The following is a 20,362-nucleotide window of genomic DNA, read 5'->3' on the forward strand; positions in this document are numbered from 1 at the left end:
ACCGCGGGCTGGGGGCTCGCGGCGTGGTGGGGGAGGGGCGGCTACTCACCTCAATGATCTTCTCCTTCTTTTTCTGCTCCGCCTTTTTGCTGCCCCCGGCCTGAGCCTGTTTCTTGGGGGGCATTGCGGAGAGAGGTGGCACCGGCCAGACTTAAGGACACAGGGATGCTGTGAGGGATTTTGGCACCGCAGCAGGAGGAGGAGGAAAACCGGACCGCCGTCGCCGCCGCAACGCACGGAAAGCGAGTCGCTCATTCGCCGCCGAATCGCGGCGTTTGCGACAGTTCGGGGCCGCGGAGCATTGCGGGTAGCAAAGAGCGCTGCCGGAAGCGGAGCTGCGCATGCGCTCCGGCCTTCTCTGGCCAAGGGTGGGTAGAGACTAGACGTGCGAAAATGACCAGACGTCACACGTGATGTCGCCCGCCCCCTGGGGTCGTGGCCCGCCTGAGGCTGAGTCCGGGTGAGCGGGCAGGATTCCTGCGCGGCTGTCTTTCCGCGCCCCCTTGAGGATGGGCGACTTGTGTCCGTCGTGGCCTCCAGGGCAGGGTCTTCTGTGCTGTCTCCATCTGCGGGCGGCTCTGCGGCCTTCGTTCCCAGTCGCGTCCGGTGCCCGGCGGGGCAGGTTTGGATGGCGGCGCTAGTGCGGCGTCTTCCCTTTCCCGCGAAGGGTCGGGAAGAAACGGCCAAAGTTTCGTTTGAAGAGCGCCAGGGGTGGCGTCCTAGTGAATGGGGTTCGTGAACTCCTGTGAAGTACTGCTTTATTTTCAAACTACAAGGGCCTGATTGATTCCTACAACTCCTTTATAACGTAAAAAGAACCAAATGAGCGAAATTTAGTTTCAGCTTAGCTTATTAAGCGCTTAGTAAATTCAGGAAGTACTTGACCTTTATACAGTATGTTTAATTAATGACCACAACTGCACCAAGGTAATTATCACTACTGTTCTCATTGTATAGATGAATTACCTCAAGAAGAGAAGATATCCAAAACAATACCAAGGTCTGAGCCAGGGATTCTAACTTGGCAGTCTGACTTCAAGGCCGGTATGTCTGTCACCTGGCTTTACAAAAGTAGGTCAGGCTTGAAAAGGTATATCGTGAATCAATGGGGTCGTAATATTTGCACAAACAAAAATACTGTCTTTTCAAAATGAACAGTGCTTGGTTATTATCTGTTACATAATTGTTTAAGATGCTACGTGCGGCCATGAATCATCTTTCTAGATAAATTTGCTTAGGGAAGACATCTATGTGCTCCTTTAATGGAATTACTTGTTTAGTAACTGTCTACATAAGATACTGGCAAAGTCTCCCACGCATTTAGGAGTGATTGTATGTCTGTGCGTTTTAAGTATCATGTTTGGGTATAAACTTCACCTGGCCTCCTGTCCTACACTGGTGGGCTTCGCTGGCTTTTACTTTTTTTTCTTTTTTTGGGGGGGGAGTGGTTTATAGTTGTTCTTGTTAGAGAACACAGCAGTGCAGCCTGCTTTCCTCACTACTCTGTGAACTTGCCACCCCTGTGACAACGAACCAAGATAAACACGAGGAGAAAAGGTTTATTTTGGCTCAGAGCTTCAGAGGTTTTGGTCCCTTTTGCGTGGCCTTGTTCCTTTGGTCCTGGAGCAGCACAGTACACCGTGGAGGGAGTGTGTGTCAGAGGTGGCTGGGGTTCTAGTACTCCTTCCAAGGCGACTGCCGGTGACCTTAGTTCCACCAGACACCACCTATAATATGTTCCACCACCTCCTCTTAGTGCCATGGCTGGCAGTCAGTTCCTTCCCTAACCTTTTTGCACCAGAACACTTTCATGGAAGGCAGTTTTTCCATGGATCAGGGTGTGGGTGGTGGTTTCAGTTCTAGAAAGATTCAAAGGGGTGCACAACCTAGATCACTTGTGCATTTCACCAGGTTGGTGTTCTGTAGACTCTGGTCTGACAGGAGGCTGAGCTCTGGTGCTAATGTGAGCAATGTGGAGCAGCTGTAAATACAGATGGCGCTCAGCTTCTCTGTCTCCTGTGCACCTTTTAAAGTGGAAACAAAATAATGGATAAATTCCTCCCATGTACGCCCAGGGGAGGGAAATTCAGATGCTGGGTAGCAAGAAATAATAATACTGTAATTTCTATAAATGTACCAAATGAAAAAGGTGGGTTGGGGAACCCTGCTTTAACCCATATGCCATTGGGGATTTTTCAAATCCAAATAATAGGGTGCACTATTAAACTGTTTATTGGAAAATTCTTTAGGCCCTCTCATAGGGGTGGAATTTAGTTGCCTTCCTCTTACTACCTCCCAAGTTACCCTTTAGGCTCTTATTTTTTGAAGAATTTTACTAGCAATCATTATAAAGCCGATGAGTTATATGTAAATATGGGAACATTAAAAAAAATCTGGGATCTTATAACGTTTTTGGTCACGCGTAGTTCTTGACTCCCTTCTGCGTTCCTCTGACCTTTGCTTTTGTTTTTTTCCCCTGGAATTTTAACCCAGACACAAAATGTTCTTCCTTGTCTCAAGTAAAAAACACCTACTGGCTCTGATAGTTCTCTCCCTTTGTACATATATTATTTCATAGTCTGGAAAGGCTGACGTCTCACTGATTGAATTCACCTTATAATAGCAAATGGAACAGGATGGAGAATTATCTTAACTTTTACTCCTATTTTGATTGACTTATAATTGAAACTAAACTTCCAGAAAATAAAACTGAGGGGATAGGTCAGTGGTTACAAATTCAAATGCCCAAGAAAGAAGAGCCATATGCATGAGTATCAGGATGAATGAATTACAGCAGGCTGTAGTGGGAATAGGGTCAAACCCAATGTAAAAGAATTAGAAGAAAAATAGCACTAAACTTGACTTGTTTAATTTAGTAGAAAAGGCTATGAATTTACTGTTCTGTGTATAGCTATTCTGATGACTATTAAGTCGACAAGAATATATTTTTTGAATATGTCACTAGCCAGTAGATTTGATACTGAAATAGAAATTAGAGTTTTATTATTTTTTTGCTACCCAGCATCTGAATTTCCTTCCTCTGTGTGTGTATATGGGAGGAATTGTCTGTTATGTTAAAATTTTCACTTTAAAAGCCAGGGAGCAGTTTCTCCCTCTCTGTTATCCCACAGAGCCAGATGCTGGGTACGTGACTGAGAATTGAACAGGTAGGTAGATTCTCCCTGCAGCCTGCCTCTTACACCTAGCAGTGGTAGTGAACCTATGGCATGTGTACTGCAGCTGGCTGTTTGCTTTCATTGAAAGCTCTAAAAGGTTCGCCATCACTGTCCTAGAGGTTTTTATTCTCAAAAGAATGAAACAAAGACTTGGGCAGAATTCAAGAGTTCTTCAGGGCACTGGAAGAGTATATGTATTACAGCTCTACTGGTAGCCAGTGGCAGGATCGGTAACAGACCTTAGTTTTATTTTTCACTATTATCTCTTGCTTTTTTGTTTCCTAATCCTGATTGTCCAGGTTCTTAAGATTCAATGAGTAGATTCCTTTTCTACTTAAATTAGAATTAGTTTTAATTCTTTAAGAATTCTCTTTAATGGGCTGAACTGGAGCCTCAAAATTCCTATGTTGAAGCTATAACACCTGTTATTGCAGAATGTGGCAGATAAGGAATTTAAAGATATTATTAAATGAGATAATTAGGGTGGCCCTAATCCATTCTGATTGGTGTCCTGATAAGAGGAGAACATTTCGATGCACAAAGAGATACAAAGGATGTATGCAGATGAAGGAAGATAGGCCAAGTGGCACTCCATAAGATGGCCAGTTGCAAGGCAACGAAAAGGGGAAACCAGGCCATGTTCTTAAACTTCTAGTCTTCAGAGCTAGAAGAAAAGGAACTTCTGTTGTTTTAAGCTAGGCAGTCTGGGCTACTTTGTTGTGTTAGCCCCTAGCAAACTAATAAAGGCTCTGAATAAGGACCCAATTAGGCAATGGGTATTGCTACTATGATGGGCAAAGTCAAGACACAAATACATTCTCATCATCTTTGGCTATATTTATCTGGGCATAGAAATTGCTGACCCATTTTATTGGTTGAAGCAGTACATATTAGGAAGTATTTTGATTTAAATACTGAATGCTTCAAAGTGCTTCTGATATGCAGTATCCTTTAAGACATTTTTCCCTCCAAAGTGAACTTCTATAAAAGACTTGCCAACGTTTCAGTATGACATAAAATCTCTTTTAACTCGTCAGTTTGAATTTCAATACTATAACCTTCACTTCAGCCTATACTGACAGACACTTTTCTAAAGTGGGTGACTTACCTGTTTCTGTTGGAAGTATTTCTAGGTGCCATTATGATAATAGTTATTATGGCATTTGTCAAGGAATCAAGATGTACAATTTCCAAATATTTTTTTCTTCACTGACACTAAAACCGTTTTCTGTGGTGCTCGTCAATCATGTCATTTCCCTAGTAATAGCTTTTCATGGTTTCCCATGTTCCTGTGAATTTAGTACAGGGGATTCTACACTTTCCTTATCATTCATGCCTGATTTTTGTCTTCTGATGTTTCAATTTCTACTCTCATGTAAGGCCAACTTTCTTACCTGTTGCACACACTACCCACTACTCTTGAATGCTTTATGCCTTTTCCTAGTTTTCTGTATATAACACCAAATAAAACCTAATACCCACCATCTCTCTCTGGGTACCATAATTAGAAACCTTGGATTCTCCTTTAATATCCAAATCCAGTCTAGTAATGATTCTATCTCTAAAGTTTTTGTTTTTTGTTTTTTGTTTTGAGACAGGTTCATTGTGTAGCCCACAGTGACTTGGAACCTGTGATTTTTCTGCCTTAGTCTCCCAAATACTGATATTATAAGTATGTTCCACCTCTTTTGGCGGCAGCATTTTTTTTGTTTTTGTTTTTGTCGTTCTGGGAGTAGAACTCAATCTCGTGGATGCTACGCAAGGGATCTTTCACTGAGCTATATTTTGAGCTCACTTACGAATCTTTCACATCATTCTTCTTCTACTTCATTCCCTTATTTCAGGGCTACATCTTTTGCTTAGACTATTACAAGTGGCCGTTACTTTGTTTTTCTTTTTCCTTTTTCTTCACAATGCATTACTCAGGAAGTAAGTTCTTTAATATGAATTTGATGGTGTCACTGTATCTCTTAGATGTCTTTAAAGTCTTACCATGTACATATATACAGATTTCTGTTTTATAGTAATGAATATGCTTTTTGTTACATTTATGATGATTCTATTAGTAAATAGATAAAATAGTAAATTTTTAAGTAAAAAGCATCAGTCTTTTCTGTATATCTTAGAAGTAAAAATCTAAACACTATGAGAAAATTTTACATTCGCAATGAGCTTGTAAATTATCTTGATGATTATGTCTTAATCCTATTGTCCATAAAACTTTGAATACTTTTCTAAGTAAAGTAGTTGCTTAATAAACATGTATTGTCATGCTTCTCATATAGAAGAGTTCAGCAAGTTGCTCTAGGATCTTCTACTAAATGGAATGATGATATCATAATTTATGATTCCTGATTCACGAAAGCTATTAATGTTTCCATTTTAAGCTTTCATTTGTTCTTAAAAATAGCTTGATAGAATTATTGAGCTAGCAGATCACCAAAAATAAATAGGGGAAAAAACAGTAATGGATAGAATATTTCATGTCACTAAAAACCTTTTATATTTGTATTCAGAATTGTGTGGAAGTATTTATATAACAGTAATATTAGTATCATGTTACTTTTTGGTGAAATTATCTATCTATCATCTATATTAAGACAGGGCAGGATTTAGTTCCATTTTACAGATGAGAAAACAAACTCAGAGGTTAAATGATCTTCCTGCTCCTGGTCTAAAGTCAGTAAGTGACCCATCTACAAGTGGAACTGAAGTCTTCTGCAGCAATTTAGTGTCCACCATCTCTTCCTCTCCCAAAGTCCAGCGTGGAGCAGGGCCAGAGCTGCTTCTCCAAATAGGCATGCAAAGGAAAGTGGGGTTTTTTGCTGTTTTGCTTTTCGAGACAGGGTCTTGCTGTGTAGTTCAGACTGGCCTTGAACTCACTATGTAGCCTAAAGTGGCCTCCAATGCATGGTGATCCTCTTGCCTCAGCCTTCCAAGCACCAGGATTACAGGCGTGTCCCACCACGCCCCGCAGAAGTGTTCTAGTCTCATTCTTCTGACAGATATTCACCAGGCCCCAAGTGCGTGGTGTCATCAGCCAGAAGTCTGCTGTTAGGAACGTAAACTCACAGTGGAGACAGGGAATGCAGTGAACAAAGACAGGATACAGATCTCTGCCGGTTGCTCCTGGTCTGTGTTCAACACTGAGGGCTTCTTCTGTTCCAGCTGTTGTCCTTCCATATGGGAGGAACCTGCAGTAGGGCCTGCTGGAGGCCACAAAGAGCTGGCCTCATTCAAGGAACAGTAGGGCGGGTCGTTGGAGAGTGCAAAAGAAGATAAAGGAAGGACCCAGATTGCATAGTACCATGTAAACCAGGGTGAGAAATTTGGGTTTTGCTCCAAAAGTGGAGGGAAGCCTTTTACATTGTTAAACGATCAGCCTATTGTGTAGAGAAGGAATTTAATCAGAAAACAAGGAAACAGAGCTGACTGGGCACCGTGGCCAGGACCAGGATGGTAAAAGGGAAGACAGAGAGGTGGTGGGCTCACTGTGTCATCTGAAGTACAAGCAAAGGGATTTCTGAGGCATGGGTAAGGTGGTGGTGGAAGGAGGGGGTTACGAGAAGGGAGCAGTCCAGGACCACTTCAAGGTTGTCGCTTGCTCTAGCCTTCTGTACTACTGGGGACAACTAGAGCAGATCCTGGTTTGCTCAAGAGACTTGGATTTTTGTCAAATTTATTTTGCTTATCCTCAAGTTATCCTGGAATCCTCATCCCCTAGCCTCCCCTACACAAGCAGACCCCAAATCACAAAATTCAAACTTCTGATGACCTAGTCCGGTATTAAATGTATCCCTTCAACTTTGTACCTAATGCCTCCATCCTCAGCCATCTGTCCTGCCTTGACCTTTAAATAGTCTACTGTTAATTAGCCTACTGTTAGTAGTTATGAACAAAGATGACTATATAGGCGTTGTCCCTGTTTCGCTCCTTCCAGCTATCTTTGATGGCAGAGACCATGTCTTCTTCATATTTATCTTGTCTAGTGCTGTGCTGGACGCAGTGCAGGCGCTCATGTAAGTGCTGGACTGAAAAGAGGGCTCCTCAAGCAGGATGTATCCTCCTGAGAAAGCCCCACCTCAAGCACACATGGTTCCTTTACATAATGTGAATCTGAGTCAGATATTAAATGTGTGGTTGCATCCTAGACCCCTTGCTTTCCCAAAGAACACATTTCTATATTCCTGGTTTGGTTTCGCACTGTACTGCTTGATCTCCACTTGTGGCTGGTAGTTAATGACTTGGACAATCTTTTCCACTCCATCCAAAGTGCAGGAACTTTCTACTCCCTTGGCCTAGGAACATTTTTGGAAGGAGGTCATGGAGAGTGTGCTCTCTCCATTTTACAAAGAAGAGAACTGAAACCCAGAATGCAATCCCTTCCATTTCCTTTTTGATCGAGTTAGGAACCTGGCCCAGGTGAAAACTCGCTTCCCCTGACCTCAGTACCTGGCTGTGGAGCTAGAAGATTCCTGACATCTCAACTTACAGAACCGCTGCCTTGCTCTTGGGCATTCCTAGGCTTCACCTCGATATTTATGAACTCTTGGCTGGCAGGTTGTGTGGCCTCAGGGTCACAATTCTTGCTCTCGCCTCTCTGCCACTGTTGATGGTGCTGTGTGGACACAGATACCTACCCTTGGATCCAGGAGAGAAGCAACTTCGTCTTCAGTCCAGGAGGAGTCAGAACCATTAAAAATGAGACAGAGGGCTGGGGATTTAGATCAGTGGTTCTGCTGCCTGCCTTGAAAGTGCAAGGACCCGAGTTCAGTCCCCAGTACCAAAAAAAAAAAAAAAAAAAAAAAAAAAAAAAATTTTAGGCAAAAAATTTTAAAGGTAAAAAAAAAAAATCTGTGTAGGCAAGAATACTTTCAATGGGACAAAGACCAGAGGAGCCACCAGTAAGGAAATCAAGTCAGAGGACTCCTTTTGGAAGGTTTCCATCCTGGGAGCACCTGGGAAGAACAGTGGCGGCCAAGGAGACAGGCAGCAGGACCCTGCTTAAGCCGGTCATCTCTTTAGGGTTCCCAGCTTTTCAGGGCCTTCTGGGCCTGGGCCAGCTGCTTCTGCAGCCTCTGGTGGGTGCTGCCACTGGAGGTGCACCTCAGGAGGGCCCACATCTGAACCACTGCCCTGAGTCCTGGGGCGTTGTGGAGGGGCAGCACCATCTGCTGCCCAGAGAAGGACAGAAAACGGTCAGTGATGTTGAAGGCCAAGTCAGAGACACACTCTGTGCACCTGCTCATGACTCTTCCCTGTGCCAGTGTTGTCGAGACGATTGGTGGTGCCGCTGACCAAGGACAAGATGGGTGTCAGGGAAGAGTGGCAGTGGTACTGCATGGTGCTAGCCTATTGGAAGCAGCCTGTCCTGTACTACTTGCGTGCTGCATCCATGTTCCACAGTTCCCACATGCCGACCTCAGACACAGAGACCATCCTCTGGTGGTCGCTGGAGAAGGAGAGGGAGTGGACAGCCATGGAGTAGCTTTTCAGCTGAAAAGCTCCTGAAAGTCCCTCTTTGTCCCAGAGCAGACGTCCCAGACCTTCACATCTGGGGTAAAGCCACAAGCCTTCTGCAGGGGGACATGGCATCGGAAGTGGTGTTCATCTGTTCGGTGTAAATGCTAGGCAGCACCTGCCTTCAGATTTCCTATGCCAACAGCCCTTCCCTGGGAGTTGTCAGGATGAACTTCTCCATGTCAGCAGTGCCAAAGTGGATGAGAAGTGCCTCGTGCTTTTTAGGGAAGTCCTCTGGGTTGGCTGTGAAGGGGAAGTCTCAAGCGTCCTCTCTGGTCGTCTTGAAGGCAGGGAGTGTGACTCCATTGGCCAGCCAGACAACGGAGACTTGTAGTCAGGGCTGCAGCACACAAGGTGGAGAGGTCCAGCTTCTGGTTGGCTACCATGTGGAAAACCCTGGTGCTCCAGATGGGGTGGGTCATTGTGACCATCTGCACAAGTGGCCAGATACTTGTATTGCTGCTAAAACCCACACAGGATATGTTCCCGCTGCAGCTCTTCAGTGCTGCAGCCTGAGGCAGTTGGTGGAATTGTGTTGTTGAGGTTTCTCCTTTTGAATCCACTGATGCATCTCCAGCCACACCACGCTGCACGTGCCCAATCTCGTCTGAACCCACTGATGCTGCTTCTGCTTCTTGGATCCTGACTTCTGCCCCTCTCCTCTTCCCCTAAACACCCCTGTGCCATAAGAGCCAGTAGCCTGACCAACAGGAACAGCCCCTTCATCTCTGGCATCTGTAGGAGTCTGAGCCACTCTGTGTCAGTTTATTTTTATTCCCAAAATACCACCACAACCTCCAAATGTTTGCCCCTTGAACACACTTCAGAATCACTGTTAATGGGTTGAGTACCATGTCACTATGTAGCTAGATTTAGTGCCAGTTATTTTTGAATCCCAAAGCCTTAGAATAGCAAGAGTGTTCCTAGAAAATACTGTTAAGGTATATGCTTATTTTTTCCCTTCTATTTGTTTTCTGTGATAAAGGATTTAAAAGATTAGAGTTATAAATATGTGGATTGAATCTTTTCCCTTGCTCTTATATGGTTGACTTTAGGCAAATTTCTGCACATTTCTAAGCTTTAGTCTCTTTTCATATGAAAGAAAAATACAGTGTTCCCAGTTCAAAGGGATAGTGGGAGGATGAGATGATATAATGAATATGAATCTCTCCTTAGAGTGCCTGGCGCGCATAAGCACATAATTTAATCTGATACTATTGTATAATTCAGGTCCTAGTGTAAGGAAGACAAGAATTCAGCATTGACTCATTAATTTTTAAGCCAGTTTATGTCGGTAAATATTAAAAATGTACAATCAGGAGAATGGGCCGAGGGAGCTGATGGGGAGGAAGTCAGAATGGGCTTGTGTCCGGCATGGGCATGTGGCAGTGATAGTGCTAGATGGTACTTGGAGTAGGTGGGTAAGCCAAGGAGTAATATCTCCAGTCCTGACTTTCTTACATTTTCAGGGCCTCTAAGTGTAAGGATAGTTGATTTTGAAACTCAAGAGGAGGTTTGGAACATATGGTTGTCAATGGGAGAGGATTACTCTGGGGAAGATTAAACAGAAGGGAAACAAGGAAAGAATGAATGACTCAGGGAATAATGTTTAAAAGACAAGTAAGGACTAGTTCAGGGAGGATGGTAAAAAGGTGACTCTGGCAGGAGTATTCAGGGAGAAGAACCTTTTGGGTAGGAGGGCACTGACAAAATCTGGAAATTTTGCCTCTTGGATTGCCTTTAAAAATGAGGCTATTTATTCAGGGTTAGGATAAATCATACTGGGCCTTCAATTTCAGACAGTGAGATCTGAAACAGGTGGATATTTCAAAATGTATCGGCCCATACTTTTCTTGTAAATATGGATGCCATCTAGTGATAAACCTGCAGTTTTGAAGTATTTCGTTATTGTGATCAGGGTATTGTATTTAGGGCTTGGCTGCCCTTGCTACACTTGCGGGCTCTGTCCTTCCCCCACATCTCCACAGCACTTGCTCATTTTCATGTTCCAGGGCCCAGATCAAAGGCTAGTCCCTCCAAATGGCTACTCCTGTCCACTGTATCTAAAGACCCTCTGCCTGCCAGCCCTATTCTCCTCAATTTCATGGTCCTTGTGATTTCTTTAGAGACTTTTCATAATCTGAAACTATTTTGATTTTATTTGTTCACTTCTTACTTGAGTCTTGATTGTCTTATTTACCACTGCATTAATAGTAACTGATATACCCTCTCTCAGAGACGTTCAATAAATGTGTTTAAAAATGAACAGTGGTCAAGAACTAAGGTAAGAGTTGAGAATTCTTTCTTTGTTTGCTTTGTAGGAGTGTATTTAGTTTTTGTATCCTTCTTATCTACTGAATGTACATTAATAAAACTTCTGTGCCAAGCTGTTATGAACATTCAGCTCCATCTGAGGAATTTTCCAGAAATAATGGGGATGTGTAGTCATCACTAAGTGCCAAAATTTCACAGTAGAAGGGTAAAATTAATAGATGAAACTTCTGATGATAAAGATCTCCAAATAGGTGCTCAGACACGTTTGTAGGCTTCTTTTCTTCCTGTTTTCCTGATGGCACCTCAACTGCTTTTATGAAATGTGGATTTACAATAGTGTTTTGGGAGATTTGGAGAATGGGCATTATGGAAAGATAAAATGTTGGTGAAATATTTACCTGTACTCTTGGTTTGAAAGGCACTTTGCCAGTTGACAACAAAATACTGTATCAGAAAACAATTTCTTTTCCTCATTGAGTTTATTGGTACATTTTAGGTATACAATACAGTTGCATTCATCTTTGGTATCTTGTACCTTTACATTATAGGTCTTTGTTCTCATTTTTCCCCCTTGTCCCTGCCCTCCTTTCATCCCTTCTCCCCCCTTTACAAACACTTCAATTCTATTTTTTCATTTTCTCATATTTTTTTCTTTTCCCTTATTAGCTTTCCCCTATCCTTCCCACTTTCCCTACACCTTTAGCCCTTTTCTTCTTATTTCACATTGTCCATTATATCATTAGGATCTTATGTACTATTATAGTTTATTCACACCAGAGAAACTATTTGGTATTTACACATGTGTGATTTATTTATTTCACTTAGGAGTATATCCTCAATATGTGTCCATTTTCCTATGAATGAGTCTAATTTCTCATTCTTTATGGCTGAGTAACATTCCATTTTATAGAAAAACCACATTTTCTTCATCCAATTTTCAACTGATGGGCAAATGGGCTGTTTTCCAAGTTTTAGCCATTACAAACTGTGCCGTTATAAACATAGGTGTGCATATATCTCTGTGATATGATTCTTTTAATTCTTTTGGAAAGATACCCAGCAGAGGGATGGCTGGGTCAAATGGAACCTCTAGTCCCAGATCTTTGAGGTATCTCCATATTGATTTCCATAGTGGTTGCACCAGTCTGCACTCCCACCAACAATGGAGAAGGGTTCCTTTCTCCTCACAACCCCAACAACATTTGTTGTTGTTTGATTTCTTGATAACAGCCATTCTTTGTGGGGTGAGGAGGAATCTCAGTGTTGTTTTCATCTGCATCTCTGGAATGACCAGTGATGTGGAACATTTTTTCATATATTTACTTGAGGCTTTTACTCTTTGTCTGAGAAATGTCTGTTCATTTCGGATGCCCATTTTTGAATTGGGTCTTTATATTTGGGGGGACTGATTGTTTTGAGTTCTTTATATATTCTAGATAATAGTCCTTTGAGGAGCAGCTGGTAAAATTTTTTTCCCACATTGTAGGTTGTTTCTTAGTTCTGTTGATGGTTTCTTTTGCAGTGCAGAAGCTTCTTAATAAGATGAGATCCCAGTTGTTGATTCTTTCTGCTAGTTCCCATGCTACTGAGGATTTGTTCATAAAGTCTTTTCCTATGCCAATGTCTTCCAGAGTTCTGCCTAACTTATCTTCCAGCAAGTTTAGTGTTTCTGTTTTAAATTTAGATCTTTAATCCACTTGGATTTTACAGAAGAAATTTTAAATCCTGCAGTAGACAGGTACAAGGGGTGATCAATAAAAGGTATGTTTAAATAAAAAATTTTATTACAGCAAAAGATATTGCCACTAATCTCCTTCAAAGAGTCTCACTTTGAACACATCTAGCCCACATTTTTTCCACTTTCTGAAGCAGTTTTGGAAGTTCTCTTTCATGAATGTCTTTAGTTGTGGCGTTGTGGCTGCCTCAATATCCTGAATCTCTTCAAAACATTTACTTGTCATGGTCATTTTGGTTTTGGGAACCACAGTTCGCATAGTGCTGGATCCTATGAGTAAGGTGGATGAGGACACATTATAATGTTTTTATGAGCCTGCGTTTCCAAAGACACTCATGAAAAAAGACTTCCAGAACTGCTTCAAAAAGTGTCAAGAATGACAGGATATGACATGAATGTTCAAAGCAAGAAGGAATATTTTAAGGGAGATTAATGGTAATACATTATTTACTGTGATAAATTACAAAATTTTTTTTCAAAAATATTTACCATATTTTTGATCACTCTGTAGGTCTCTTCCCTTAACAGCTTATTCTAAGATTCCTGGAGGGATCAACAATGTCAGCAGAAAGCATATTTTCAGTTTTCAAAAGTAGGAAACATAGTCTGACAATTCTATTCATGTTCTTATGAGAACCTGAAGATAGTATGTTTGATTTTGAAACAGTCTTCAAAATACTTTTGACATACAGGTGGCAAAGACATCAGTGTATGCGGGATGTGGAGCCATAGCAGGAGAATGACTTCTCACTCAGGGACTTGGAGAGAGTGATTCAGAATAGGTGCTGTTTAAACACTGGGCAGAGGTGGATTCCAGAAAGAGGAAATCGCATGTGTAAATACACGAAAACATGTAAGAAAGCACATGACATTTTTAAGGAATGACCATGTTTAGTGAAGATGTGTTGACAATGACAAGATATGAAGCTAGAAATGTATCAGAGTCAGATTTTAAAAGGTATTATATATAATTTTAAAGAGTGGGTTTTATACTGAGATTAGTGAACTAGTCAACATTTTTATAGAGATATAGAATCTCAGAGCTATGTTTTAGCAAAGGCACATCTTACAAAAGGCAAATTAGAATGGAGAGAGATGAGACAGCGAAATAACTTATGTTACTGCAGGATACTTGGAGAGGAATAACAATCTGTGTACAGGTAGTGATGGGGGAGAGAAGGATGTAAATTGAGAGTTGTTAGGAGTATAAATAGTAGGGAAAATCCATATCAAAGAAAATGAGGGGTGGCAAGGAGAAGTAGGAATTAAGAATGATTGCGTATTTGGTAATAGGGTTAAAGAGTTGAAGAATGAGAAAGACAATTTAATTATGGATGTGCTGGGTTAGCTCCCTAGGTGGAGATGCAGGAGACAGTTGAATTTACAAATATGCATTGGAGAGAGAGGTCAGCACTAGAAATAATTTCAGAATCATCTACGATGTAGGTGGTCCTTGAAGCCATGGGAGTAGTTGAGATCACTCCAGGAGAGTGAATAAAGGGAGATGATTAGAGGACCATGGTAAGACTCATGATTACAATAACTTTTAGGAAATGAAATGTAAACATCTGTGATAGTATCAAATATACTTATAAGTTAATGGATAATCTTCAAGAGATGGAGCTGCTAGAGAGTACAGCTAGAGAAAATCATGTTAATTGGTGTTTTAAATGTATTTAATCATGTTCTTTCCTAGATGTTCTTGGGGGAAAAGAGTTTTCTTTTTTATGAAATCTTTCACCTTCTTTTAGAGGGGGGCTATTTCCATTGCTTCACTGAAGCCTGCAGATGAGGGTGAAGGCAATGCCGATTGATTCTCTGCCGAGTGGGTCAGGAGTGCTAGAGCCTAATGGTGCGACTTTCTCAGTCCTGTTCATTACAGAAGATTAATGGCTTATAAAGTAGTTTATTACTCAACTTCTATGGAAGTTTTTCTTTTTATCAACTGTCATAAATTTGCAAGTAAATGGTAAGGAGAATTTCAATGTATTAACTCAAATGTCAAACATAACCAAGTCTCCAAAATACACCACCAAATGGGATCCTCCCACAAACTGTTTTATGCTCCCCCTGTGAAGCAGGCTAGCACACACATATGTGAAAAGCCATTGTATAAAAAATGGTAACGTGAAGGCTGCACACCTCATTTCACTGCTTTGATCAAGTTGTTAATTTCTTAGGGGAACACAACAGACTTTCCAAATGGAATAAATTTTAGATTAAAGAAATCAGAAAAGTTTTTCTAATATTTATGTGCCTATGCAATGTAAAACTCATGTTTTACTTCATATGTCAAGGCTGAAAATCAACATCAATTTTCTTGTTATTTAAATAGTTTTAAAATTGTAATCTGAAAAAAATAGTTTTAGTGACTGCGTTATGAGGGCCCTTCTTGGATAGCTAAAAGAATTATGTAGTCACTTGTCAGGCATTTCCACTGGTCTTACAGAATATTAAGCTCCTGATATATCTGGTTTTGAAGGTACAGTTACGATAATCTCTGTTTTTCAAAGAAGAAAACTGAGGTTTGTATTTGTTGTTCAGTATCACATATTATGTACAAGAGCCATAATCCTTTTTTTAATTTACTTTAAACTCCAGCCATTTAAGCCATTCAGTAGCCTAGATCTTCCTTGTGCTTGGATTTCAGTTCAACCAATATTTATGGAATTTCTTCTTGGTACTATGCTTTTATTTACTCAGTGAAAATTTTTTTTTTAAAAAACTGTGATTAAATTATAACTGTTTACATTTTCATTCTGTAGTTTCAAATAAATTTAGAAATTACATATATTTCTGTTCATAAAGCTTATCTTAAAAAGTCTTACTTTCACATATCATGTTAATTCAGTAGCCAATTTTTCTGATTGCAGATAGGAAATATTAAAAAAGTAATCATTTTTACTATGTAGAAACTTCAATTCACTATTTTTCAAAGATAAGAAAGAAGTATTTTTCCTTCTAAATTGTATGGCCACACATCTTCATCACGTGATGTAAACATTTGCTGAACTTGCTGTCTCTTGCCACAGGCTTTTTCCAATACAGTAATCCGATCCCTTTTCCCCAAGTTATCTCTGACACACTTCATGACCCTTCATCATATCTGTTACACCCTGTCTTTTCTTATTTTATCTACATGAAAGTTCAGGCTTTGGTTTCTTCTTATGCTTTTTTCCCCCTGAAGAGACAAACCACACTGTCAGGTGGCTTCTTTGAACCGTACATACAAAGTGGTTCTGTGACTGCGGACTGTCCTCTGTGCAGGTCCTGGAAGCAGCAGCTCCAGGAGAATCAGCGCCACCTGCCAGATTCTTAATGTGCTCAAACTTTAGGATCTAGCTCAAGTGGTATTACTCAATGAAGCTCTGTCAGATATAGTTAGCATTTCTTGTAGTCCTATGGAATTTTTCTTATCTCTCCCTTAGATATTATATACTATCTATTGACCTATTCATCTTCCTTGGCAGACCAATTTCCTCAAGGTTTAGGTGCCCTCTGTTCTCATCAGATCTGCTGCTTTTTTTAATACTGGGCCTGCCACAAAGACATTTGATATGTTTTCATTGGATAAATAAATGATACTGAGCACTTGGCAATATAATTAATTACTGCAAAACATGTTAGAAGCATAAAACAATAAACATCTATCACCTCATAGTTTCTTCCTGTCGGAAATCTGGGGTTGGCTAATTGGGATATGTGGCTGCATTCAAGGAGTTCCCTGGGCTATGATCTTATCTGAAGGCTCAGTTGGGGAAGATCTACTCCCATACTCACCTAAGAGACTGTTGACAGGACTGAGGTCCTCATGGACTGTTGACTAAGTGCTCAACTTTCTCACAGGCTCTGGGGTGGAGACCTGCCATTGCTGACTTTGGAATAGGCCTCTCCATTGGAAAGGTACAATGTGGCAACTGGGTTCTGTCACCAAAAGCAAGTGAGAAGGAAAGAGAAGGCAAGCAAGGACGCCAGGATCTTTGTGTAGTGTAATCTTGGAAGTGACAGCCTGCCATTTTTGTGACATTCTATTTGTTAAGAGTAAGCCACCAAGCCCAGTCCACATTGAAGAGGAGAGGAGTTACACAAGGGTCTGGATACTGGGACAGGGTTTTTGGATTAATGAGGGTCATCTTAGAAAGTGCCTACCCTGCTGTCTGTAATGATTGATATTAAGAAGTTCACCAGCTGATATGTGGATGGCCTCATAGTCTTTTCTATTAAATAAGAATGAAGTTTTGTATTTACACATTAACCAAGATTAAAAATGATAAAAGTTTTAGTATAATCCTTTGCCTTGTGCCTAACATTCTGCATAGATACTGCAGTGGAAATATGGTAATAGTGGAGATAGAAGAGATGCTAGCAAAGGTGTGAAATAGAAATTTTATAATATATATTTATTAGCATTCTTTCTGTCTCTGTTCCTGTCAATCGGTCTCTCAGTTTTAAAACTAGAAAATCATATTACAAATCCTAAAAAAGAGCTTAGTACATAGCAAAAATTCAGTAAATCTTATATTACTGTTAGCATTACCTTTATTCTTTTCCACAGCTCTTCTTGATTCAGCTTTCTCTTCTTAGTACAATCAATCTTGGATTGGAGAAATTTGTTTCATCTACTTCTACCCTATTTCCCCAAAGATAAGTGGTCTTTTTAGCATTCTGTATGAAAAAGTGGGAAGTATTTATAAAGCTCTTTTGCTTCATACTCAAAGACAATGGTTGTCTCAAAGAAGATCATTTGTGTAATTATTTGACTTGGGAGGAGAATTAGTTGCTTTTCTTGTGGAACAGAATTCTTACTTGAAATTACGACATGTGAACTATGGTTATTCAGACTTGGGTATTTGGCAAACATTTTCTTGAAAAAGAGCTAAAATTATCACTTCATGGAAAATTACTGACATTATTCATTGCCAGTGACAAAAGGAAGTCTTTTAAGCAAAATTTAGAATTTTGGAAAATTTGTATTTATTGCCATGAGCATCCCAGCTTCATAAAGACTAAAAGCTTTTCTATAGACCTGTGTGGTATTATTAGTGAGTGTGATTTTAAAATTATTTTATAATAAGAACTTGGAAGATCTGCATGACTTACTGAGCTGATGTTTTTAAAAAGAGAGACGCATGAGATTATAAAATCATGTGAGGTCAAAGACCTGTTCAAAGTGAAAAGTGAGTCAATAGATTTTAATGTAACTATGGAAATTTATTGATACAGTTTCAGACTGTATGTTACAACTAATCTTTTAAAAAAAAACACAGTTTGAGTTTTGATTTATTGTCAAATAATCTTTTGTAATTATCTGACAAGATTTTAAAATATACATTTCTAACATTTCCTAACAATGAAAATAACATATATTACAAAACATATATTACAAAATAATTTTTTTTTTCTTTGAGGCAGGGTTTCACTGTGTTGTCCAGGGTGGCCAAGAACTCTGGGCTCACATGATCTTCTTGCCTCAGCCTTCCTCAGTAGCTGTACTACTGGGATGTACCAGTAAAAACAACATACTCTGAATGCAGGAATAGATATGATTATCATGCAATTTCTTTGTTAAGATAGAAATTAAAGAGGTTTAAAACAAATACAGAGCAATGCTACTCCTTTTATTGATGTTCTAAAAATACTTTCCACAAAATGTTATTCATCTTAATATGTAAGTTTGTTATGAAAAAAATAAATATAAAAAGAAACAATATAAATCTATAAAATGTGAACATCGAGAATGTAAATATCATCAATAAAATCTCTGGCTTCTTAGTACTTGTTTTTTTTTTTTTTTTTGGTACCAGGGATTGACTTGGGACCTTGTGCTGGCGAGGCAGCACCACTGACCTAAATCCTGACCCTTCCTAGTACTTTTTAAAGTGCAAAGTGATCATGAGATCAAGGGGGAAGGTGGCTGATGAGGTGAGATCTGACAGGGGCCTTGGGTGTCCTCAGTGCAGCAGGCCAGGTTTCTGCCCGTCCCAAAGAGGTAAAATCACAGCAAAACAAAACAACAAAAGTACTCAACACATTTGAGGTGGCTGGCCTTGTTTGTAGAGTTTGAGTTGGTTTCTATTACAGTGTCTTGGCCTATTCCTTTTGCTGTACCAAAATACCACAGTCTGGGTAATTTATAAGTGATAGAACTTTATCTCTCGCAGTTCTAGAGTCTGGGAAGTTCAAGGTCAAGCCAGCACATTCAGTGTCTGGCAAAGGTTTACTCTGGGTTTCCAGATGGTGGTCTGTGTCTGTATTCCTATACAGCGAGAGAAGTGGGGCAGACACTGTGTCCTCAGGTCATGCAAGAGATGAGAGGGCCAGGCTGATCGCCAGGCTGATCTCTGAAGCTTCCTTCGTAAAGGCAGTGAGTCCATTTATGAAAGGGAGCCCTCATGACTTTCATCACTTCTAAAATGGTTTTTTTTTTTTTTTTTTTTTTTTTTTTGGTACCAGGGATTGAACTTGGGATTGTGCTTTGGAGGCAGGCAGCAGAACCACTGAGCTAAATCCTGGGCCCAAAAGGCTCCAACATTTAATGCTATCACTCTGAATTTTAAGTTGGAACATACATTTTTTAGACACCAACATGTAAACCATGACAAAGAGATTCCCATTTCAGACAGACCTGTGTGGTACGATTAGTGGTGTACTACAGTTAGCTGTTTGACTTTGACATGTCTTGTAGCTAACATGGGTTCACAAAAGGGGATTCATACACTTTCAGGAATTTTGTGAGCCAGTTGTTAAATACAGTCATTATTGAAAACTAAATTATACAAGCTTACAATAAAATAATTTGTATTATAAGCAAAGTAATAACTGTTTAGCTTTATCCATATTCTTGAGGTTATGTTTACTGTATAGGTATGGCACAAATAGCATGTAATTATGTGCCACTGCTGAATATATCTTTTCAAGTATGTGTTCACTGATGTCCTAGGGGAGCTTGAAGCCAACCACCAGGGGAGAAGCTGCAACAGGAAGAAGGCAAATCCTACAAAGTTCAGTTCTTCCTCCCACCCCTGCCCTCTAGAGCACTGGTTGGCTAACATTGATTAACACGTCACTGAATATGATTTTTGACACATTAATTTGAGTTTTACTTTGATTACATTTTTATCTCCCCTCTAATACTAGCAGAAAGTTTAGCCTTTGTTCTTTCTTATTTCTGGAGGAATTTGTAGGAAAGTAGATGTTGCTTGTAACTAGCTTGACTTTGGCTTTCGCTTTAGAGGGAGATCTAAGCTTTTGAAGAATATTCAGGGTAAGGGGGAGCTGAATTCCTGTGATGGGCTTTAATGATGTAAAATAAATTCTCCAAGACTGAGACTAGATGTTCATGAATCCCCCAAAAAATGGTGACCAGCCAGGCACCACAGCACACACTTATAACCCAGCTTCTTGGGAGGATCATGCCCGATGGTTGCAAGTTAGAGGTTAGCCTGGGGAATTTAGAGAGACCTTTTCTCAAAATAAAATTTAAGTTAAAGATCTGGAGATGTAGCTCAGTGCTTACTGGATCAAGCCCAATTCCTGCCCTCTCACCAGTGGTGATCCATATGGTATTCCTGGCAGTGCCCACGGGCACTGGGAAAATGAGTGGCTGGATTTGTCATGTCATCTTAGAAGGACTGGCCCCGGATAATGAGGCTTCCAG

The 20,362-nt window shown here is 40.3% G+C and overlaps 1 protein-coding gene across 1 annotated transcript in view; it reads right to left on the minus strand.

Moving 5' to 3' along the window:
• Zc3h15 (zinc finger CCCH-type containing 15) overlaps nt 1–242 on the minus strand; it is a 20,044-nt gene extending 19,802 nt beyond the window's left edge. The window contains exon 1 of the mRNA XM_010636813.3: nt 50–242. Within this exon, the coding sequence (XP_010635115.1) occupies nt 50–124 (75 nt within the window). The 5' untranslated portion in view covers nt 125–242. The remainder of the gene's footprint in view (nt 1–49) is intronic.
• Nucleotides 243–20,362: the final 20,120 nt, after the last annotated feature.

Source organism: Fukomys damarensis, unplaced genomic scaffold (assembly GCF_012274545.1).
Source record: "Fukomys damarensis isolate Sample0158 unplaced genomic scaffold, DMR_v1.0_HiC HiC_scaffold_26, whole genome shotgun sequence".
Lineage (NCBI taxonomy): Eukaryota > Metazoa > Chordata > Mammalia > Rodentia > Bathyergidae > Fukomys > Fukomys damarensis.